Source organism: Larus michahellis, chromosome 7 (assembly GCF_964199755.1).
Source record: "Larus michahellis chromosome 7, bLarMic1.1, whole genome shotgun sequence".
In the NCBI taxonomy this organism is placed as follows: domain Eukaryota; kingdom Metazoa; phylum Chordata; class Aves; order Charadriiformes; family Laridae; genus Larus; species Larus michahellis.
Window position 1 is genome coordinate 33,855,343 of NC_133902.1, and position 25,518 is coordinate 33,880,860.

Below are 25,518 nucleotides of genomic sequence, written 5' to 3' on the forward strand. Positions count from 1 at the left end.
CAAGTCCTTGCCTACAAATAGGACGTCTCCCTTGAAAAGCTCCATGTTGCCGGGGTTTTTGGAGCACCGCAATGATATTTCTTTGTTTACTGCTGTATTACTGTGCCTGCATGGACCGCAGGGTAACACGGAGGCAGGAGCAAGGGATGTCAGCCACAGGCTCATACCAAGTCCTTGTGCTACGAGAACCACCCCAGCAAGTACTCCAAAGTTCAGAACCAACATTAACATACTGGAAGTGGAAACACTGAGACAGACGCTTATTCAGACGCAAATTCATTTCTTAAAGCGCAAGACAAGCTGAAGATTAAAACTGGGGAATCCTAGGAAGAAAAAAAATGTAAATCCCAAAACCAAAGATGAACAAGAAATAAAAACAAAGGCAGAACACACATATGAAGAAGTAATGACAGCCAGGAGCTACTATGACACAAAGTAAGAACTGACTGAATAAAATCACATCACTTGTGTGCTGCAGAGCTCCAAGACATTTTTGTCACCTAATTCCTGAATGAATTTTGTCTGAGGCAGGCAAACTTAAGATCTCTAATAAGTCCTTTCATTCCCAGTTTAATAATTCTAACCAGTTTACCATACAACTGTCTTCCAGGTGTCCTGACAACAGGATCCCACTCATTAACTACACATACATAAAACTTAGCAAGAAAAGCATTTAGAAAGATCAGAGAGAAACTTTTTAGAATATTTTATTTTTTTTTAATACAGATATAATATTTTTTCCAAGGTCACTTTAGAGTAAGTGGCATACAGGCTATTAAAATGGAAGTGCCCGTGCAATCATTTCAGGCTAAATGTGCACAGTATATTCTACAACACAAAAACTGCACGTAGAGTTTTTTCTTGCTCCAGAATGATTTGGCAGCTTCAAAAAGCTAACACACATTTCCATTCTCAAAATCAATCCATTGAACAACAAAACCCAAAACTGAAATGCAATCCACCCCAACCAATGTGCTTATCTCAGTAAGGATCTCTTAGCGGAGCGGGCTGCGACAGTTGCAGAGCTGTCTTTATCATGACCCTCAAAGTACTGCTGCTCTATTCGCCGACAAAAGGCTGTGAGATTACTGTAGTTTTTCACCTTTTCAGAGAGTTCATCAGTGGTGAGCTGAGTAGTGAGGATTGTGAACAGATGCCCAAATACCAGCGCATCTAATTCAGTTGGTCTGTAAAAGCAAACAGAAGGAAGAATCGGTATTTTGGAAGGCAAGTCCTGATCAAGGAAAAACCTGCTGTTCTGAATAACTTCTCACTAGCCACGCCATCTAAGAATTGGGAAGAAATCAGGCAACACTGAACTTACCAAATGCATGAAAACTGTGCGTACAGTATATAAGCGTACTGCTAGTTCTTAGTATGGCATCTTTCTCTGCTTTTGGCAGCTTGGAAATGTGGAAATAACGCTTCCTAGAAAGGCCAGAGTTACTGATCCAATAACAAACCATGCTCCACCTTTTAGTTCTGTAACAAGGGCAAAACGCTTATCAAGTCTTTATGGGGTTTTTCTTTTTCCTCTGTAGATGTGTATAAAAAAACCCAGCTATCATCTCACAAAGGGAAAAAGAAAAAAAAAAAAGGAGGAGGGGGAAGTATAAAATCCCTATTCCCTTTTTGTGCTTTTCAATAGTCGGGAACTATTCAACCAATAAGAAAAGGAGCTCCAGCATGACAGCAACTGAAAACATTGCTTTTTTGAAAGGGGACACAGACGAAAACAGGTATTTTGGGAAACAGTGGTCTACCCTCATGCTAATTCAGTTCATTTAGAGCTGCCCCTGATGTGAAGAAGAGAAGCTGTCCTGGTCAGCATGGTGGGATGGACATTCACTCCCCTGTACCTAGCAGAGAATGTTACTCAAGAAATACAAGTGAAGCTTTAAATGTATCATTTTTAACAAGAAACTACCTGTATAAAGGTGTACATTTGTAGCCTACATAAGCTGTAGTAGACTCTGTAGAGAAGACAAGCAGAAGGAAAACTAAATCATAAATAGAAAAAAAAGAACCAAACAGAAACTTACAGAAACTTTCCTTTTAAAACCTTTAATAACTTATTTCTGAAATTTCATGTTTATATTCCAGTCACACATTTGTTTTTCCTCAACTAATCACGTAGCATTAAAATAAAACAGTTTTCCACACATACATATAGATAGGTGGATAGATATCTGTATCTCACATTCGTGGACGTAATATTTCACTAAAGAGTAACTTACTGCTTATTGAAGAAATATGGTTGCGTTCCTAATCTCTGGGAGAGAGCCTGACAACACTGATCTACATCTTCAAGCACCTATCAAAACACACAAGAGATAAAAGATCCATATTGTCAGGAAATACCAACATTGCAAAAAATAACCTCCTTACTATATTTGCGCTAACGGTGGGAACAAGGAACATACGATGTTGGAACATCAAAAGCTGCTAAAGTCAGTCAAACCTACGCAGCGGGCAGGCAGCTAAGTGTTACTTAATCTAACATGTGATGTAAAGCAATTTTGATTAAGTGCTTCCCATAACATTTATAACTTAGCTTAATTAAAGCTACTAACTTATACCTCAAAACTCTGCTTTGCCTTTTTTTTTTTTTTTTTTTCTTTTTAAGGCCTCTGACAAGGGAAGCGGCAATCCTGCAAAGCACGTATTAACGCCATACAGGAAGTGGGGGCTGTAACTTACAACCTATTTTCAGGACTACGGCCTAAACTAACATCAGCAGAGAGGTACGCTCATGGTAAAACATCCTTCCTCCCACCCCATCGGGTTGCACATAATTTAAGATTTATTGCTGCTGAAGCCAAATACCCGACTCCAGATAATGTTTTAAGTACAAAATATATTTTTTGCTACATCCGTTTCAAGAAAGTGTTACTCTCCAAAGCCTTTTTAAAAAATGGGTAAAGAAAGAAGCTTCACTTTTCATACTGACCTGTTCAAGTGTCTTGCCGGCCCATCCAATGGCTTTCATCTTTCGCCTCACCTCCCATTGCTTCTGGTAGGACAAAATGCGGTTTAGAGGCCACGGGTAAGGGGAGCCGTACCTCGGGTGAGTAATCTTTGTTTAGAAACAGAAAAGTACTGTGTTACCGTGTAAGAAAATACAGATACCTCTATGCCCAAAATAGCTAATATTCACATATTTCTATCGGAAAGGGAGCTGTAAAAGAGAAGGCGGGTTGTGTGATATGCTGTAATTGTTTGCACGGAATTTACAGTTTGCAGCATAACCATTTAAAACTATCACTTCAGAAACATATACAAAACCCGTATCTATTTTGTAGTCAGCTACCTCCAGTAATGACACAACTTCCCTAAAATGCATATGCAAGCAAAATTAAAGTGAAAAGACTGTATCATTAATGGTTTAAACCTCAATGTTTCATTTATGAGTAGGGACTTGCAATTGTGAGCGAAAGTGTTTTCTCATTAAATTTTAATTAAGATAAATGCTGCAGAACCACTCACCTCCTCTACTGTAACATCATCACACCACTGCAGATAGAGCTAGGAACAGAAAGAACACTTACTAAAACTTCCTAATAAAGGAGAATACAGAGACAATCATTTCTCACTAGTAGAATTTTCTTTTTTATATTAGATTAAATTTCCATTTCATTCCTTCTGTTAGGCCTCTGAATGTAGAAAAGAAATTCAAATGGGAAGGCAAAAGCCCAGTTGCTAGTCCTGACTTAGCCAGCACCAGGAGCAAGCCGAGACCCGTTGCCCAGACTGCACACAACCCAGTGCACAGGTTGCCAGCCCTCAGCCACCGGCAGCTTGCCAGCATTTCCAACACTGTTCCTACACTGGGATCCTGTCACGTTAACTGGCCACGGATACGAACTGCAAGGGAACCCAGCCACCCGCTAGATGTGCTGTGGAAGCTAAGAGCGGGGTGCCTGCCCGGCTGTGGGACAGGGTAGGATCCCAGGAACCCACCGGCATTTTCCATCTGTGGAAATCAGTTACTTCTACAGCTACATGACACACTTCAGGTAGATCAGGGGAATCATTCCCATGGCTTCCGTCTACAGGAACGTTTCAGCAAGCGATCCATAGGGCCCAGAGAATTTATTCTAACCTCAGAAGTTATTATTCCATTCATTTATTTCATTCAAATAAATTTCAAGTCAAAAGTTGACGACATAATCTAAGAACGAGCAGTATTTCCAATATAAGGAAAAATCCTAAAGCTTTCTTGCTTATAATCACTTAGGTAAGTGTGCAGAGTTTTGATGGTTTACTGTACCTCTGCTGTCAAGAGCATATTATTGACTAATTCCATGTAGGCTTTCATCTCAGCTTTTTGGACTTCATCCAACCCATCACTGAGAGAATGGCCCTAATGGGGAAAAGAAAAAAAGAGACACACATGTAAGAAAAGATATTGGAATATTCAGCAATGCCTGACCCAAGGGCCTCTGAAGTCAACGAGCTCTGGCTCAGATCCTGATCTCTTACATAGCTCACTAACAAATTACATATGCAATTTTTACATATAGTGTCCTTTAGAACTAAAAAGAAGTCATCATAATGTAGCATAGCTAATCTACCAGAAATTTACACTATGATCAGTTATAGATGAACGCAGTTTGAGCACACAGCCTCCTGGTTAGTGTATCTCTGTGGCAAGAAGTAAACATAAATTTACATCTGTGGTACAGCTTCATCAGCTGCTCAGCGAAAAGACAGTATTTTTAAAAATTGGGGGGGCGGGGGAGGAGCCAAGGCTAATTTGAACTCTATCTGACACTTCAGGATTTAAACCAGTCAGTTCTGGGTTCAAGAGTGCTGAGACCCAGAGACAGGGCAGGTAGAAAAAGTCTCAGGAACTGGCACTGGTATGCAGCTATCCCACACAGAATTTACTTCCCGAATTTGAGTAAATGACAAAGAAAAACATTTCCACATCAACAAACTCCTATTACAGGGTATCCTTCCTTTAAAACGGCACTAGATTTCGACACTGTTTTAAGAAATTAAGTAACATTCCAGAAGAGCACCCCAAATCAGCACAAGTACTAAGGAGGATTAACATGCTATTCAATAACTGATGAAAACAACGTACTATTACCTTGGCTTTTACAAACTGGACTATGGGCCCAAGCTCAGATACTACTTGATTTCCCACGTGAATAAAGGGTACTTTGCCTGTAAAAGGAGAGAGGTATTTTAGTAAGAGCTTTTTATACCTGTAGAGCATCATTTACAATTTTCAAAGCAATTAAATATTGCAGGTACACCTGAACATCAGGTTTTTTTCAAATGAGCAGAGATAAAGCTCTAACATACATCGCTCACCCAGCAAATGTTTGTAGTAACAAACACCTTCCTCCTGATCTTCCTCCTCCTGACCCTCTTTTACATGAAACACTTGCAATTGTGTATTTCAAAGTTATTGAGATCTATCGACTCGTACTTTAATAATGGATTTTGCTTTGCTGGAAAGACTTAATTCAACGTTTCTCTGAAGTACAGCTGAGAAACCCCAGGAAAGCAGACAGGGCCCGTGGCTAGTTTTACAACACAACGCGTTCCCACCCTCCCTGCTAACCCACGAGCAGGGAAAGGGCTGCCGAAAGGATGACGGGAGAGGTGGCGCCATGCCCAGAAAAGCAAGCAGGGGGAAGTGCAAACACACAGGCAGCCAGGCAGGATCTGAACTCTCCCTCCTCCAGTCCTTCAGATTTCCAGCAACTGGACCAGCCGGCTCCTGTTGGCTGCCCCAGACTTCACCCTCTACTTGCCAGCTGGTTATATTTGAGCCTCTGTGGTCCTGGGGTCAGAAACAGGTTCTCAGTATGAAACCCACAGCTTCACGATCTTGGGGGCTGTCAGGGGGAAGGAGCTGCTTCCTCATCATGGAAGCGAAATGGGTTTAAAGCTTAATATTAGTAAGGCTCAACGTCCAGTCTCTGAAGCTGAGCCCTGAGGGTCCAGCATGGAGCAGGGCTAAAAATGACCAGTCCTCAGAAGGAAACTGGGAAACAACTGTGTCACTGGTAGAATTTTTGGGGGTGCGAAGGGCTCTCGAGTCTGCAAGCACCACCATCTCTGCTTGGTAACTTTTCTTACACGCAGAACTGAGCCAAAGCTTTAAGCAAGCCCTGTGACAGCCAGCAAGCCACAGTTGCCTTCTGCCCCTTCTTCCCAGCTCTCAACGTGTGAAGCTGAGGGCTCCTGCTCCAATCCACCCTCGCCAGGTTGCCTGTCCTGCAAATCTTCATCCAAGTGCAAGGGATGCACATCAACCTAATATTTAAAACTAAATCTTTTAGGATTATTTACATGATTGAAGTAATCCATAAAACGGAGATAAATGCTGGATGCTCTGTATGACTGCAAACGTCCTCAAGCCCAAAGGCAGTAACGAGCCTGCCCAGCGCAGTCGGGCACAGCACCCTTTTACCTTCCCGCCCCGCGCTGTGGGCAAACTCTGCTCCCGACAGAGTGCCCAAAGAACAAGATCAGTATCTGCCTGACCCCAAATATATAATTAGCAATACATTCACTCCTTTTACCGAAACACAAAAAAACCTTCTGTTCGGCAAAGCTGAAACACAGTTCATGCTAACAGCAGATTCAGTCATGGTTTTTATCATGAGGTTCACTTCTCACTGGCTGCATCAGCCTAAGGGTAATAAATGAAGTGCATCGCACCAACCAAAGCTTCATCTGCATCCACACGCTGCATGTCGCAGAAGGAAACACAGACACCTCTGTGCTGCAGAATTCAGCGGTTTCAGTCAGACTGTACTTTGGTATCATACTTTAAACTCCCTCAGAATGGGTTTCGTCATTACAACAACTATGAGATAAATAACCTTCCCCCCAAAATGATGAGATGCAGATCTTTGTCTGCTGCTAATGTGAGACAGAAGGTGGTGGGGAGGGAGAAAGGAACAAATGAAAACCTTGTCTGAATTATCATTAAAGAACCAATATAAAGAAAGGAAATGGGGCAAGTGAATAAAAATAATAAGGACTCCAGGAGTAATGGCACAAAGATGACATGTATTTCTACTCACATTTAAAATTCAAGCAGTATCATTTTTCCCTCTTGTGCTCCTCATTTTCAGCAGAAGGAACCGTTCAGACCCACATCATCAGATGCCACCAAGCGTGGCATCTCCTGCACGTGCAAGATGCCCCTCTGTGCATGCAAGATGCTCCTCTGCGCATGGATTCAGCATTTCAAAGCTAGCTTTATTTACTAACGAATAATTTATATACCTCTGTATTTGGCTGTTTTTTTCACTGCTGCCCAGCAACTGTTTTTTTTTTTTAAAAAACAGCATGATTCCACTGCTTTGAGGAGAATACCAGTAGCAGCAGCAGAGCCCATACAGCTGGCAGACACATACTGACAGGCACTTCCATGTGGCAGTCATCAGCCAGAGCCAGGTAATCAGTAAATAAGTACCTCCTCACACAACAAAAATCTGTGAAAGAGTGCGAGGATTCCCAGATTTGCATTCACCAATTCTCTCTGGTTTTCAGTCAATCTTCTGGAGCCAGCCTCTGGATGTTTTTAGGCAACCAGCAAAGGCAGGGTCTGTACCCTTCTAATACTTAATTCTGGTGGTGGGTTTGGATTTTTTTTCCCCAATCTCATGGATCAGAGGAAGATTTAAAACCTCCTGTCACCCTTAACAGTGTCAATGGACCCTTCAGCCTTCTCCTGTATCAACATCCTGGCAATCATCTCCCAGACAGGGTAACAAAAGATACTCCTCCAGTGTTGTCTCACCCCAGCAACGGGAAAATATAACAGCACTCACTGGAATATTCCCTGGATGCAGAATAAAACCACTTTTGGAAACGCAAGTCTTTCTGCTTCAGGACACAACTCCTCTCAGGCATTTTAGAGGTTTCTGACAGGTATTTGAAATGTACGAATGCCATATATAGGTACTGCAGTCGCAGTTACACATTGTGCCAACGTTACTTTGCATTTGACTGTTTTAATTGTTTACAGAGGAGAAACTGCACTGGAGAGGAGGGGGGAAGGCAACCCACACATGGTAGCACTGACCGACTGTTATCAGCAAGACAAGGCGCAGTTGCCATGGTATCAAAACGGAGGTATAACGTAGTAATCTAAATGAAGGCCACACTTACCAGATGGGGACATGTACTCGGCATTTGCCCTGCAAACCACCTGGATTGGCAGATTGCACATTTGCAAAAAGGCCTGGAAACAAAGAGTTGCATTTAAAAAAGCATTAATACACCAGTGACAAATAAGAATGTTCTTCTCAACACACTTGACTATGTTTTAGCTAGTTCTTAGCATACGCTTATGAAGTATAGCTCCTTGCAGACTGCTTTTAGGAAGAAAGAAGGGTGGGTTAAAGAAAAACAAGGTTTTCTAACTTCCTTAGACAACTGTTTATCATCCAGTCATTAACTGGAATTCTTCTAATGAAATTTCAACTACTTTTACTGTTTTTCTTCAAGATGAGCAAAGAAGCAGTACCTAACAGAAACAATTAGTGCTGTGGCTGTACAAAATGAAGTGACATTTTGCCCTTCCTGAAAATCATAGTACTTACTTCTCCTGGCCAAAGCTGGCTAACCAAGTTCACGTTGTATAACACAGCAAACATATATAGCACCTTCCCACGTTACATTTACAATAGCTGTAATAGCAAGTTTTGCTCTCTGATACTGTAAGTGCATAAGTCTGCTTTGGGAGGAAGTATTTACTGTCTGTAATTTATGTGAATCATGGAGAGCATAAGTGATCGATTTACTTTTTCTTTCTACCTGTAACCTCAGATTCAAAGCATTCTTAGTAGGATACCAATTTTTGTCAGCACCTGCCATCACCACACCTTAGTGTGTTTCTGTTGGAATAGCAAAATATCAAGAAAAATACTTGCAATTTGAACAGAACATGGCAAATAAGGAATTTCTTAAACCTCTACAGTCTCTAAACTCAGCTGAAGTCCTGTCATTCATTTTGTCTTTGCAATTAGACAGGTCAGAATTCCAGATTCCAAAATGATACCTATGTATTATTTTACCACACAGTGGCTTGGAGTTAAAAAAACCTACATCAAGAAGGCCATCACCATGAAGAAAAATGCTGCTATAACTTGGCACTTTCTACAGAAGCTTCCTCTGAGCTCTTCAGATTGCCGGATCTAGCACTATGCTGCACGCTCACAGCTTTAAATGTAGGCATCTAATCATAGGCATCAAAGTAACCCAAACCTTAACCTTGAGATCGCTCACCTCTGCACTAAATGAGACTGTAAGGCATGACCTAACACTGGCATCAGCCCTGTTCCTAACCTTCTGGCTTCTGTAGTACCCATCGAGCAAACAAAAATAATCCAAACAGCCCCTTTCCTTTCCCCTGCACTCTTCAAGTCCTTTATTCCCAAACCCTAATCCAAGCACTGATATTAACTCTACCCAGGGGAAAAGAAGCCAAAAGCTTTGGTCCTTTTCCAACCACATCCAAGAAATGCACGGTCCATTACAACACTTGGCTCTTGCAGGTTTAGATGACCTAACTCAAACCCAAATCTCAATTTAAAGCAAGGAACTATGGTCAAGAGCTGCTAGGCAAGATGCTGATTACAGCTGATGAGAGCCCGCCTCAGAACTCCAGAAGCTCTGCAGAACCCACCACAAACCTGGGTTTCTACACCTTTTGATTTCCTCAGCCTAACTCTAATTGGGAGCCAATTATTATACATACACATGCAGAGATATATATAGAGAGAGGGAGACAGAGACAAAGAAAGGGTACTAGTCATAGTCCACATCAGCTAAATACTCCAAGTCCTGCACTACTTAGCAATAAACTGGTCACTAGAGTGCCAAAACCTCATCCCAACCAGAATCTCTATCACTGCAATTATGACACAAAGAAAATATACAAAGCACTGCACACATTTGACACCACCCCATTTTCTAAGTCTGTGCATCCACCAGAGTCCACCAAAAATCAATGCTCTTGCTGTCTTGGCATCCCAATCTCCATGCAAACAGACCAATTCTTAAACAGGAATTTAAGACGTTGGTCTGTCTCAGTCCTAAATCTTTGCCTGCTACCTCTGTACAATCTAGTAATGCCCAGGCTGTTCCTGTTCCAGCTACTGCCATCATGTCTTCTGCCCAAACCAGGGCTTCATATGCAACTTTTTTGGAAATAGCTAAGAGACAGGAATTCAGAGTCTTTGGTTTAGATTATATACACTCTCCTATGCCATTGCTGGACATTGTGTAACCCACCAAAAACATACACTCTAACTCAACTGGTACACAGCCTTGGTTCTTCTGAAAGCTCTACCAGTAGCTAACAACATCTCCTCAACACTACCGTGCTGCAGTGGGACTGATGGCATCAAACAACAGTTTCAAAGAATTTCATCTTTGCGTGGGAGAGGACTGAACTTGTACCATGCTACTTAATCCTTAGCTGTGGAGTTCCACCTCAAAAATTTGTGACGTTTCCTTTGGTCTAGGCGTACCAAATGAATTTCCTTTACAGTAAGGCACCAAATTAACTCTGCAATTCTGCATTAAGCTAGAGATGAATTTTGTAACTGCCATGTACTATTCTCACTGCAAGCTCAGAAGACGAAAAGTCTGAACTGCACTGGAGTTAAGGCAACACATGAACAACTGAAAAGCCTGTAAGCACAGATACGCATTTAAGCAAAAGGAGGTGAATCAGAGAACTATTTTTACTTTCTCGTATCAGCATGTCAAAAATGAGACATGCTCACACAGAACACAGGTTACATGAGTTGCTTCAGCAAATTACTGCCTACAGTACATCTTATAGTACATTTGCTCCTACATAGTACAAGGTTTCTACCAAAATCCCAGTGTTGTGACTGTGAAAACCACTCCTCAGCATAGAGGCTAAACTATAAATAAAATCTTTTCAGTGTAAAGAGTTCAGCCAAGTTTCCATCAAAAATCTGAATCTGACCTTTCTCTCTCTCCTTCTTCTCAATAAACAACCACAGAACGAGAAATACCGACCTTTATTACATTTGGCAGGGAAATTCTACCTCGGTCTCTGGCCTAGTGCAAAGGGGATTGAGCATACGTTGCCATTTCGGCATCTTGGAAATGCAAACCCGCTGGGTCAGTGTGCCTTTTTTGCACTTCATAAAGAAAAAAGGAGAGAGGAGGTTGAACTAGAATTGAGCTCTAATGCGGGAACAAATATTAACTAAATAAAAACATTCATTACTCTGCATGATAAAGATTCTAGAAAGCTTAGAAATAAGTCAGTCTGCCCCCAGTGAGGTTTAAAAAAAAAAAAAAAAAAAAAAAAAAGGAGAGAGACCCTAAAGTAAAGACTAGACCAAAAACTTGAGAAAATTTCCTTGGGATAGTCATCTCCAGTCTCCAGTTCCAATTAACATTTTGTAGCTGGGAGACAAGAACTGAGTTTGAGAAACTGAAGAGTGATTCAAGATTAAAACTGGGCAAATACATCTGGTTCTGGGCTCGCCCCAGCAGTCCTCCTGAAAGGTTCAGAAACGCTGACCGCTGGAGCTGCCTCTCTAGCAGCCTTACAAGGCCCATTCCAGCAACCCCCTGCAGCATCCAAGTGCCAACACCTATTCCACTGCAGCCTTTGTCCACAATTAGGATCAGCTTTAATATGAGTGGTGAAATAGTAATTAAATACAAAAACAAGAGAAAACAACAGTGAAAGAGCTGAAGACAAAACCATGTAACGCCATGGCCGGGGGGTTGGAACTAGATGATTTTTAAGGTCCCTTCCAACCCAAACCATTCTGTGATTCTGTGAAATAAACCTAAAAACAAAAAAAAAAAAAAAAAATAAAAACCTGCTATTAAGCCTTTAAAAAGATAGAAGCCCTGGGAATTGAGACCAGTATGCTGAGCTCCAATTTGTATCCAAAGCATGACCTATTCAATTTTAAGTACTCCTTAAATATTGTTCTGCAGGAAAATGAAGGAAAGTTCCACAATATGAGAGAAGTTTAATCCTTACTGGATCTACACTGCTGAACTAATCATTACCTAAAGAAGGAGGACAGTATCCGTTTCTTGATCCAGCTTAAACTAATGGTCCATTGGATAGCCTTCAAGTTGACAACAAATACACGTCAAAGAGGAGACAGTACTATCGCTAACTATGAGAGTTCAGCCTAAGAAATAAGCTTTGCAATTTACAATGCTATGAGAGTACTCACATTCTTTCATTGACGTGACTGACAGGCTTTGGAAATTATTAGTACTAACAACAAAGGTGGTTTTTACTTTTCCAACACAGTGAATGTATTTCATATTTACAGAAATTATGGTTTCTTTTAGAAAGAGATGGACAAGGATCGTGACCAACGCATTCTTATAAATATCCACTGCCAGAAAACCTCAATTTTTTTTCTAATGCATTCAATTAGATAGATTTGATTTTAGACAATAACTGATATTAGACAGTAAGTGGCATAAACTATCACCAAAATAGTTGAAATTGTCACAGATCAAAGAAATCCTACAGAGAGAATACAGGACAAAGCAGTAATTTTTGTGAGTCTCCATCTCATTTAATGCTTTAGCCCAGTGATCAAGGGAGGGTTTGTTCCCTTTTTGACCACTCATGGAGAATGTCAAGAACGAGCACATTTGGTATGCAGATGGTATCAGACCACCATAGCTTCCAACCTTGATAAATGATGCAGTGGAACACTGATTATTCCAGCTCAGATCATCTCGTTTCCCTTTGGGTACCTCACATATATAATTTAAGCAGGCAAGTAAACCCTTCCTTTTCTTTTGAGAGAAACCATCAGTAAATGGGAGTGAGCTCAGCTCCTCTGAGTGCTTATGGAGTGAGGAGCAACAGACTGAAGGCTGAAACCACCCCAGTGCAGTTCTGCTGAGATTTACGAAGATATCAACATCCCTTCAAAGACACAGCATCAAAAGCTGAGCAATCAGAAAGATCAAGGGCCCCAGCTTATTCTAGTACATCAGAGATTATTGTTAACATCATAAATTTGGCGTATCAGTTTAAAATGGGACTGAAAGGGGCCAACTGAATTCCAAGTGACACGTAAGCTAGTTAATCAAGCCTGTGTGAAAATTCACCTAAAAATGGTATGCAAGACAGTAAACAGCAAAACTAGAAGCAAGACACTTCGCTCAGTACAGTCTAACTGTCATACCTTGCAAAGACACTTGTAATTACGAAGTACAGCATTAAATTTCCTGCTCTCTCCCCTCTGGAAAAAAAATGTACTAGCACAGAATGAACAGATCCTCCAGCACCTAGGATTCTCACGCAATAATACCACTGTAGTTGCAGTTCTTCAGAAGGGGGGGGGGGGGGAAAGCTCTCGTTTCTGTAGTAAAACTGGTACACATTACTTCATCTGAAGTTTTCCAGTTCAAAGCAATTGTAAAGATGTCACTGAAAATGTTTATTTGTACCTTGAAAACAACTCTTCGAAACAAACTCTAAGCAGGGACAAAAGAACTGAATTCCTGCTGCAAAGGATATTTTTTTTTTTACGCTTAACACCTATCCGAACTATTTGGATCAATTCATAGAGGACGGATTAACAATCTTATTTCCCCTTCCCACGTTACAGAAGATCAAGAGATGACTGCCCAATAGACTTTACACAAATAAAGGAAACTTCATTCAAGCACAAATATACAGAATTCACTACAACTGAAGGACATCAAACCAAAACGCTCAGGCTTTTAAAAGGAATGAGTAATTTCATGGCTCATCCCAGTTAATGCAGCATAAAAAGCAGGGTAATGAAATCTCAGATTGGGAAGAACAGAGTTTATTCCCCTGGCATCAGCAGGAGTGTCTCCTTTATCCATATGTTCCACTGATTATTTGCATTTCTGTAATTTTAAAAATAGAGACCCGATTTCTTGTGCGGTATCGGCATTGGTCAATGATACAATGTCTGCCACAATAACTTTTCTCTAAGTTATTTCTGGAACAAAGTGTGTCCTTTCTTTTGCTGAGGTTAATGTGAGAAACTGATAAAGGCATTAAAAAATAAAGATTCAGCTTAATAGGGTCTGTAAGCTTCCCTCCCACGCATGCTCTCTGCCTCTCTTCCCTGCAGGCTAACGCTCTTCCCCTCTCACCCTCTTCCAGGCTCTCTACCTGTAGCATCACCTACTCTTCCAGCACCTGGGAAGGAAGAAATGTGAACAATATGTTTTTAGCAATGCTACCTCTCTTCTTCCAGACTGAAAGCACCAAGTCTACAAAGTCGCTACTGCCTCTGTGCACCTTGGTTTTAACAGGAGATTTTGCTGTCGGCAGAGGTGGAGAGGAGAGAGAGGAGAGCATCTGCAAGCCCATGAGAAGAAACACAGTACAGGGAGGAGAAAAGGTGCCACCAAATTAATTGCATCTGTCCTTCCCTGCCCTCCCAACATCTACTGTTATAGACTAGGGAAGTAAGAGTGTGGGAGTGAGGACAATGAATTGAAGAAAAAGCATGCAGAAGCCTCTTGGTGCCTTTCCTGCCCTACCGCACGCTGATCCACACAGGACTACGGCTCGCCTTGCACTGCCTGCTCCTCCCAGAGAGTAGTAGCACAAGCCACTGTCTTCAAAGTCAGCACAGAACAAGCCAGTTCATTTTTTTTGCTGTGAGAGAACGAAGTATCAGCAGCTATGTGAAAAGGGCTGATAGGAAGCTTTCAGGTGACACTTATTAGAAAATTAATCAACAATCTTATGCCTATCATTCATTTCAATCACGGCAGGTGACACCTCCTGCCAGAATTACGGAGTACATTTATAACAGCAGCGTTGCTTAAAGGACACAATCAACTTAAAGATTGTTTTGTTTTCTTATAGCCTGCCCAATTTCAAATTCAAAATGCAGGTAGTATGTTGGATTTCAATTATCTAAAAAAAAAAAAAAAAAAAAAAATCAGAGCAATCGCCTTGTGCTGCTTTAGCACAGTTCAAAAGCCCAGAAACCACAGCCAGCCACTGGGCAACTCACGCCACCCTCCCCTTCCTCTTCTTCTCACACCACTGACATTCTGATCTCCGCTGCTGCTGCCGCCCTCCAAACAATGCAAGAAAGTGATGCCATTGTGTCTTCCTGTGATGACAAGGGTGGAAAATGACTGTGCACGAAATACAATGGGAAGGAATAAGAGAAGGGAGGGGGGACTTTTGTATTTATTCCTACAGTTAATTGTTTCAGGTGCCATTTTTACCCTTGCTCTCCCTTCCTCTTTGCCCTCCCCAGCAAGGGAAGGGCTGTTTGGACACCATCAGTTGGAAACATAACACACATCAGGCAGCGAATCACCCCAATAGAGTTCCATCACAACGCTCTCCCTCTCCAGTCCCCTCTCAGAATAATACATATGAGCAAACACATATACTCATTAAAAATGAGTTACAACTTGATGTAAATCATATCCAGATTGCAGTTTCTGAGATCAGAGGCAAGAATGAAATTACTTATTCCAAGACTCAAATAGTTCACAACTTATGTCCCCACATGAGGAACACTATTTTCAGATGGCACACTCCAGGCTTCATTTGAAGAAGATATATTCGCGATTAGTTTTTAATAAAGAACGAGCCATTCCAAGCCATCTCTTATTCAGCAGCACTTCTAAAAGCACCCGCACAATACTGTTGCGAAGAAAGAGTGAGAGGCGTTTTCTGTTTTCATTCTTACATTATTTCTTGAGCATACAAAGGACAATATGTGATGACAACTAAAGAGTTATTCTTTACTTTATTGCAGGAACACATTGTAAAATTAAAAACCATGCAAATCTCCAGAATAATTCAGTTTTCATATCAAACAGCTGCAGACCCTGTAACCGAAATAGTGTGTCTAAGGTTATAAATGAAAACTGTTCAGTATCATTCTTTGAGTGACAGATTAAATTCCTAATCCAGTTATGGTAATGGCCACATTTGTAGTTTAACATAAATTAAGAGCTTAATTATATTTGTGACTATTTTAAACAAAATAACACATTCCTTTGTACCTGTGAACGTAATTTATAGCAAAGCCACGTTCATTCTCCAAAACAATCTATTTTACACTGCAGCACAATACTGCTCTAATGGTATAATGTAATTCTTGTTGTAGAATGTGGAAAGAGTAGATTCACTGGTAGCACAGAGGTTTTGAAGATAAATGAAGATGCTATTCATTCAGGGGTAATTTCATCTTATAACTATATGAAAGATGTTTCACTCACAAACAGTACCTGCATGGCTTGGGATTTAAGCATGTTTTCAGCTACAATGGATGCTGCTAGATTGATTATGTTGATACTGCATTTCTCATCATGAAGAATTCCAGCTTTTATTCTCTTTTAAAAAAAGAGATTGTCAGATTTTCATTTCAGTACTAAGCCTTTGTTCAAGCCTCAGCAACAAGTTCAAATTTCTGCTAATGTTTTGTCTAGAGAAAAAACAAACCACAATTCATACACACACCCAAAAAAAAAAAAAGAAAAAAATCACAAATCTGTCAAGGGCAATTAATCATGCAAGATTTACACATTTATTTGATTACTTGTTGAAGTAAATAAGCAGTTGGTCTGTGTAACACAATTTTAAATTGCCCAAACATCCTTCTGTCATTCAGGACTAAGAACAGACAATTCTAAATGCACTTTCCTGGAATATATTAAGACCATTTACAAGGACATCAATTTCACAAGCAATTAATACATATCTTAACATAATGAGCTGCAGGCTCTATAACCTCAGGATAGGTATGAGAATTGCCACAATCCTGAACGTTTTAGGCAGCCTTTTAAGCAAGACTCTGAGACTACCTGCATAAAGGTTTCAGAAGAACCTGTAATAACAGAGGCAGTCTCAACATCCACATTCCTCCTCCTGACAAGTTGGAACAGTGCACAGAGATGCTCTGCGATGCCATTTGAGGCGGGAGGCCTGGCTCAGCGCAGCTGTATTAACCCCCTCCCTCCTACTCAGCCACACGAATTCCACCCAGGTACTAAAAAAAAAAAAAAAGGTTGAAGTTGTGAAGTTGTTTTGTTATGGAAATGTAGTTGTATAGTTGCTTCTGGGTTTTGGTGGCTTTTTTTTTTTTTTTTACTATGATAAGACTGATAAGCAGGAATGCTGTAAAATGGAAGCTGTACAATAAATAAGCGAAGAATGGTTTTAACCATGAGTGATGTTACCCAGCAAGTGTATGTATTTTCATTAACTTAATGGGAACAGGGCCGAACATCTCACAAGAAGAACAGAGCCTTCCTTCTACATACAATGCTCTCTTTCCTGTAGCTGGATAATCATTCATGATTAGTATTTTCCCTTGATTTTAATTCCTTTACAGTGAAAATAAGATTTCATTCAGTATCAAGATTTTACAGCTTAAGACCAAATCGGCTTCACTTTCAACAGGACTGTATAATAAACTTGAAGTTAACAAACAAGGAGTGCAAACACCAAGATGCACCAGTGATAGCACACTACATCATCTGAAGTTAGAGTTGCATTTTCAGCAAATATAAAGAATCTGAACCCAGCAAAAGACACAGGAATTGTTAATTTAGTCTGTTTCCAAGAACAACAATGGGCAGAAGATGAATTAAAAGACAAACAACAAACCAACCCTACCAGAATCAGTAGAGAGGTTCCACAAGATCAGAGGGATTTTTGTTTGATTGGGTTTTAACTACTGAAGGCACCACCACAGTTACTCAGCAACTCCCAGAAGACTCTGTCCTCCCTTCTCTTATCCCACACGTAGCTATAGTCAGGAGTCCAGATTTCGTTGTACAACGAGAAGTCATAAGTCTGATCATTATTAAACCAGCAAGAGTCAACCAACTTCCTATGTTTAATCTGCAGCCCTCACCACTCAATTCAAACAAAATGCCTGCAAGAGCCTGTTACGCCTACACTGAGAGGAACTTGCTCTGCTGTCTGCTTGATCTCCTCTGTTGACAAGAGGTACATGAAACGCCATCTCTATTGCAGGGTCATCAATTTTAAAACAGTCAACTTTTACTCTCGCCAATCAGTTACTATGGCATTGGATTTTATTCTTTATTTTATATGTAGCTATCTGCATATAGGTCCTCTAAGAGCCATCCCAGAGCAGCACTATGAAGAGGTGCTGTAAGCAGATTTTGAGAAAGATGTGAAAGACCAGTTGCAGCACTTCAGAGTCATCTTGTGAACCATGTTCCTTAAAGATTTGATGGTGGCTGATTCCACATGCTCTTTTGATCAGAGGGACTCAAAATTCTGATGCATTTTCACCACACGGAAGTTCAACAAGTCACAAACAAGCTCTGGTGATATTCACATGCCCCAGATCGGTAACAGAGGGAAAAGGAACAGCAATAGTGGGGAAAAAAGTCCCAGGTACCAGCTCCTATTTCCCCTCCTATCCCCCATTCTCATTTCTTCCTTGGGAAGAGAAAAACCCCCAAGCCCCCAAAAAAATAAAAATAAAAAACACCAGCAAAAAGATATCCAGTAAAAAGATAAACAGGCTCTCAACAGAATAAAAAGTAAAATCTAAAATAGAAGAAACCCGGCAATTTCCTTATGCAAAACACACCAGTATATTTAAAGCTTTCTCATCACTAAGCTAGTGATACACAAGTTGTGTTTCAAAATGCATCGAAGACACCAAGGATAGCTATTCTTTCGCAGTCACAACCATGTTACACAGATTCTTCAAAATAGATATGATTCCCCAATACAAAATTGTTCTATAAAGTTTAAGATCAGATATCTACCAGAGCTATCTTTATAGTCATGGCTACTATCAGCTGTCCAGCTAGAGAATATTGAAGAAAAACAAGCATTTTTAATATATTATAGTTAATTTATCATCTAAGTGACATGTGTAGGATAACAGACTGGAAACGGTAAAGCAAAATGATGCATTAGAAAAGGAAATTTTAGGGTTATGTTGTTGCTTCTTTTCTTTGCGTTTTAAATACAAGCCACACCTACACGTATTGTTAGATGGTAAGAAAATTCACGAGAACCACGAAAAATACAGTTGCTGAAGTAAAAAAGAACACCGAGATCGAGAGAGCAACAAAAAACACTTATTTACATTACTGTGAGGCATGATGTAAAACACAATGCCCAAATAAACACTGCCCCATTTATTTGGTATATCAAAGATGAGTCATCTTTCCAGCAAAGGATAAAGGTACCTTTGTGCTGTGACAGAATTTACTCTTAGAAGTATTTCCTAGATTGCCGGACTAGAAGGAAAAAAGTTAGAGATCCTGGAAGTAGTACCACGATCAAATGATCCCAGCCTTTTTACTGGTAATTGTCAGTTACCGTCTCCAAGTGTCCCACTTTGGCTAAATGAGTTGTCACCTTTTTGGACAGCCCTCGAAGATGACTTGCTCTAGCTGCTCTGAGCCAAAAAGCAAAAAAAAGGGCAACAGTGCAATTCCCTACTATGCAAAGCTGCAGAAAAGTTATCTGAAGAATAGGAACCTTATAGACATCCTGCTCACCACCACTTCTGACAGCCAGGCCCTCTCTACTAATGGGCAAAACATCCCCTCGAGATTTGGGGTTACTGAACCTAACAGGTTAATGGAGTTTACACAGACATCACACCACAGAGGTGCTTTTAAGTCAATTAGAGATGCAAGTTTGTCAGTTATATGGACTATTTCTAAAAACCACATCGGATCTCAACTCTGTATACACGATGAAATTGAGAAAACCTATGAGAGACATATAAGGACTTGATGCCCAAAGCATGAAGCAAATATACCTCGAGTTTCGGGCAGTATTAGCTTTGAGAATTAAATAACCAGCAAGCACCATGCAAGATGTTACAAGAGGAACTAGCATACCAAGTGACAAAAGATGGGAACCATGCACAGTTCCCAGAGTAGGTAGACAAGCAGATATTGTACAAACACAGACCAATATAAATACGTGTACAAGCAGCAGCCCTCTATAGAGGACTCTCAAAATCCTCATGCCCTTTAGGCTCTGGCACTTCAATGTACAGCACATCAGATGTGGGAAATAAGTCAGTGATTTTGACAGAAATAATTCTTAAATTATTAATTTAGCTAAATACAGTTACTTCAGCCAGATACCAATAAGTAAAAAAAAATAAAATGAAATTAACATCTTTAGTTTAGAAAAGATGACATTTTACCTGAACAGCAAGGGAAGATGCATTATCAGAAAGCAAAATTTGTTCCTCTGTTGAAAGAAAAAAAAAACACCACAATTAAAAAAAAAAACAGTGCCCATTTAGCTACTGACCTGTAAGTCATTCTGGGTTGCATTTCTCACGCATAAAACAAGGAGCACATATATAATTATTATGCAGCTGGACTAGAAAACCTGTGATATGAACATTAAAAAAAGAAAGAGGAGGAAAAAAAAAAAAAAGAATACCAGGAATATTTCTCCTGCAAACGCAATTGCCTTTATCATACATTACCAACAATGTACAATAAAAAATGCTCACAACTAAAAACCAAATGCTTGAGTTTTATGCCAATTACTCTTCTTCTAATCAAAGTTAAATAAAGCTGCATCTTCATAACTCCTCTGGCTAAAAAGTAAAAGCATTCAGACACCTATAAAAGCGGCTTGCACTTAATATTGCACACTATGTCTAGGTCTGTCACACAAAAGAAAGATGACAAGTTCACTGCAATAAAAATTCCATGCTTAGAAGACTAGGGCTGCTACCTATTAGTCTTCATTACTTTGCAGTCTTCTGACAACTGTAGCAGGCTGCTGAGCCCCAAATGGGGGCCATAATGTGATCTGATGATATATGAAGAGCTGCTAAAGGGAGCCTGAACCATCCTAGCCTATACATTTTAACAGTTCCTTTTTACTGAGAGCCCACTTTACCACAAGACTTCAAAAATCTGCTGCCTCAGCTATTGGTGCAGTAAATCTGCCAACTGTGCCTGCAACCACATCATTTTACACTGCCTACAGCAGCCAATATAATGAGTCAATAATAAACCAAGGACCTTATAGGCCATGAATAGCTGGTTTATACCGGCAGATGCAAGAGTAGATAAAACCTCTGACCAGACAAACAACACAAAGGACTCTTAACAGTTTCTGTGCTTCCTTGCAGTTAATTATCTTAGTGCATATTTAATGTGTTTTCTAAAAATAATTATTAATTGCAAAAAACAGTGTACCCACCCTTCAGTTGCTGATACAACGCAGCATTTTCAGGCCAAGGCTCTGCGGCTGTGGAAAGAAGATGAATTAATTAAGCAAGGCAAACAACAATGCGCTTGCAGATGCTAACTGAACGCGTTACCTAGAGCAGGAACTCAAACTGCAAAGACGCTGACGCAAGATTTAACCTGCCCTAAAAAAGTCCCCCTGTCACTCTCTCCTCCCAGACTTCTCTCCTGCTCACAGAGGGACAATACAGAGAAGAAAACTTAAGTCCCAAAATTTAATGTTGCAGGAAAAGCTAAAATTCAAGCTACGTTACAGAATGGCCTTGCAATTCTCCAGCAGCAAAAGCTGCTACTTTCCCTCCACCATAAAGGCATCCTTGTGCACATTCTCATCACAATTCTGGCCACTCTCAAGAGCAACTACTTATTAAGGTACTAAACAAAGAATTCTGGAAAGAACAGAACAAGACCCAGAGGAGAGAGGCACAAACCTCCAAAATGAAGCATGAAGAACGCTTTGGGGAAATGGAAAAGCTTTCCGCCTTTTAAAGTTGTGGTCAGCGGTACTCACTGGTCCTCTATAATACCCACAAAGCCAGCTGCTTGGGCATGTCAGAAACCTACCCACCAGGATGACAGGGACTACCTATTGCTTTGAATGATGTACTGGTCAACCCTAAAATGGGAATGTCAATACGCATTAAAAAAACTGCATCATCACTTGTTCAAAACAGTTGAACAGTTGTTAAAAAAAAAAAAAAAGGCAAGGAAATAAAAGACAATCACATCTTCCAGTTGAGAACCGTTGCGCTTAATCAATCATACACCACTCGGATTTACGGGAAGGCAAAAATAATAATCAGTACTGATTTACTGTAAACGGTAGCATTAAGATAACAGGTCATCGCATTGTTTTGCCTCCATTACACTCCCTGTTAATGTCTGATTAAAAATCTATTTTTAAATACCAATTAAAACCTTGTGTTCTATCCAAACTAGCTATTTGTAAACAAAAATTAATGCTCTAATCACATAATATTTTTTGAAGCAATGATGTATATAAATAACTATGTGTCATTCAAACAGAAATATGCCTCTGGCTTCAGTAAGGTCGTTCTTTGTGTCTTTGCCCTCAGAACTCAAAGAAAAAAAATGCACAATTTTCTAACTATCATTCTTTTTGGATACTCAAAGTATTAATTTTTATGGAAGTAAAATAGAACTGTAAAGCTTACAACACTGTACACAGTTTTGCAAAGGTCACTACCTCCAACATTAAGGCACAGAGCCTATCAAAGCTATACTAGTATGGGCATGAGAAAGCAACTAATCACATTTAAGTGTCATGAAAAAATGTATTATGTTTTATTGTAGCAGTTATTGGTTTTACACCCCTCCATTAAAGTTTTGCCCTGGAGTAAAAATTCTTGAGGTGGAAGTACATTTACTTCTTTAAATAAAAAGAGACTAAGATAGTGTCTGCGGTACTTAAACAGCCTTAACTGTTTAAAATAATTTATCTAATGTACATTTCTTCAGGTCCACTAGAGTCCTGCAAGAGCAAATGGAATGAGAAAATTAAGGATGTTATTACTATACTTTAACAAACTTATCACTGCTGGACTCTGAGATACTTACAGAAATAACTAAGTCACAAAGGTACACTGATCGCATAAATACTCTAGCCAAACAGTAAAAACATCCTTTTTACATGCCCAAAATGGTACAGAGGGCTTCAGACTGAAAGGGCCCATTTCTGCTGAAAATTTTTGCCAGATCGTCTTCAGACTGAAACGTCAGATTTATATGTAATTCTTGGATTCCGGACCAAACTGAAAGTGGCCTGCTTTTACACAAGCACGTGGCTGAAATATTTCAGGCCCACAAAAATCAAGTGAACTTCTCATTTTCCAACAAGAGCTAGGTATATTCAAGAAATTCAAACTACTAATTTCGGTCTGATCTTGGCACTAAGCTGTATGCAGCCGTGGAGATATAGATAGACAGACAGATAAAAACAGCTTCTTGGCACACAGAATCCAAAAATACACCACTGCTATAAACCAAAACACACGCAGAATATTTTTTGTAACTTGTTTCCCTTAAATTTTCCTTCCACATTCTACTGATCACATACAGATTTTCATGAATCGTATCTGCTGACCCTCATTTTCTTAGTCATGACATAAAGTCTTTATCCCACCGTCTTAGTATAAGCAGGAGCATACACCCAACTTGAGGGAAGAAAAGGACAAGAGCAGTTTAAAATCTTTGCATTCATTCATTCACAGTTTAGTTGTGTACTAATATATGTCTTCTGACAAGTAAATGAAGCGAGGACAAACGGCCACATGAAAATCTCAGCCTTTGTTATTAGTACACCTTAAACGCCAAATTTCAGCAATTCTAAGAGAATTAATGAATAAGACACCATGCACTTGGCACCTGATGGTCTCCAGAGGGAGGTGGCAATTTTGACCGTGTTTGAATGAGGTGGACAATTGCTAATGAGCCTTGAACCGAGGCCTTCAGCTCTTTGCACGCAGACCAGATAAAAGATAATTGGTTTTGCTAGCACTGTACAGGCTGGCTTTTAAAACAATAAACTTCACACTAAGATTCACGTACTATTACTTATATCCTAGAAAAAATACTCTGCAGCATGCATTCAGAATCGCAAGTGGCAGATTGTGTTCCGACGATACTGGAGGTATATACACAAAGCCTGCACAATTCTCTAGAATCAAAGAATTAAATACCTACTATCTGTCCCCTATCTTTCAATTTCTACTCAGTCTTTTTCTCCCAACATTTTTTTCTGAGGGAGCATGAAGTTTGAATACACACTGCTATGTGAGAGGTCCAGGTTCGTAAGGTGAAAGCTGAATTCAAATGCCAGCTCCGAAACCACCTTCCATTAGTTGTAAGGTGAAAACGTGCAATGGAGAGACACCAGAACCCCACTGGGGGAAGAGAGGAGGAGGAATTGCTGAAGGGATGTCACATGCCTCCACAAGAGGAGAAAGCGTGTAACATCTTTAATGTACGGCAATGACTCTTGCCTTATGAATGTAGGTGAAGACATAATTTGTAGAATAATAGGCACTAATATTACACGCTGCTTCAGTTCTGTCATATTTCCAATCCATCAAGTTGATTAATGCTATAATAACTCCTCACAAACTTATCATTTGTGCACTAATGAAGTCAAATCCAGTTTATCCTTCGGCAACTATAATCTTCTGGTCTGTAGATGTTCGTTTCCCTGCTAACCACAGCTACTGGGGCACTAGGTATATAAAGAGAAAATTAACAAATGTGATGTCAATTCAGTTTCAGAAGCTTTTCAACACAGAATCACATTTACGTGTTAGATCCTACGCAACAGGCGTTTTTACCATTAGCTGCTCATAGGATGAAATAACTGCCATAGGAAGTATGCCCTACAGGAACAGCTTCTCTACATATCTTAGGAATAAGGAACTATTTGGTTCTTCCTCCTGCCTCCATAATCAGAGGAATTACTATTGTGTGGTTTTCAATGGGCCTGTCTCTCAGGCTTGCAGTCTTTAGTAAAAGTTGTTTTCCCACCCTACTGAAACTTTTCCCATGCTTAAAGAATTCAAATATTTAGTCTTTCATGTGGATTGTCTGCTATTTGTTTAGGACAATCAAACCTCACGCTGTTGTCTTTCCCTAGTTCTCCCCTACCACACTGCTAGTTTTAATGCCAGTTATAGGAAACAACCATCTGCGGGATCAGTCCTCCCAATCAGGTTTGTCTGAAATCAGCTTTGAGTTAAAAAGTTACTGGGAAGTGAGAATTTAAAGGGAGATGGACACAGAAAACGTCACTGCATAAGCCTTGTTATCTTAGGAACTGAGAATTCGGCAGATGCAGCATTACAACAACTGGGTAAGTCAAATGGCAAGTAGACCACCTACATAAAATCTTCTTTGGTTTTGTGGATGACTAAAAATGCATGAAAATTTCAATAAGCTCAACGTGTTTGTTAGTCAAAATGTTTTACTTATTAACAGTTTAGCATAGAAGATGCAGATTTCAAAGTGTTCTTAGGTGTCAAATTAAACTTTTAGAAGAAAATTCTGTGAACTAGAGTGTTGCATGTTCCCAGTGGAGTTTTAATTACTTGGGTTTGTAACTATCTATTACAACAGATTCCTAGACTCCTCACCTGTCATGTCAGAGAATGACTTAGAAAATACACCATTTTTGCTCTCGCAAAAAAACAGAATGAGGCATGACAGTCATGTCAAATTCTTTGCCGCTAAAAACATACTGCATTATCAGACTTTGTAGTGAAATGTTCT

General features: G+C 40.0%; 1 protein-coding gene across 1 annotated transcript in view; it reads right to left on the reverse strand.

Moving 5' to 3' along the window:
* Positions 1–691: 691 nt before the first annotated feature.
* Positions 692–25,518, reverse strand: part of MTX2 (metaxin 2) — a 34,627-nt gene continuing 9,800 nt past the window's right edge. The window contains exons 2-10 of the mRNA XM_074595294.1: positions 21,200–21,247; positions 20,181–20,227; positions 8,143–8,215; positions 5,096–5,172; positions 4,271–4,363; positions 3,487–3,525; positions 2,951–3,076; positions 2,238–2,314; positions 692–1,187 (exon numbers count right to left, since the gene is read on the reverse strand). Of these exons, the coding sequence (XP_074451395.1) occupies positions 977–1,187; positions 2,238–2,314; positions 2,951–3,076; positions 3,487–3,525; positions 4,271–4,363; positions 5,096–5,172; positions 8,143–8,215; positions 20,181–20,227; positions 21,200–21,247 (791 nt within the window). The 3' untranslated portion in view covers positions 692–976. The remainder of the gene's footprint in view (positions 1,188–2,237; positions 2,315–2,950; positions 3,077–3,486; positions 3,526–4,270; positions 4,364–5,095; positions 5,173–8,142; positions 8,216–20,180; positions 20,228–21,199; positions 21,248–25,518) is intronic.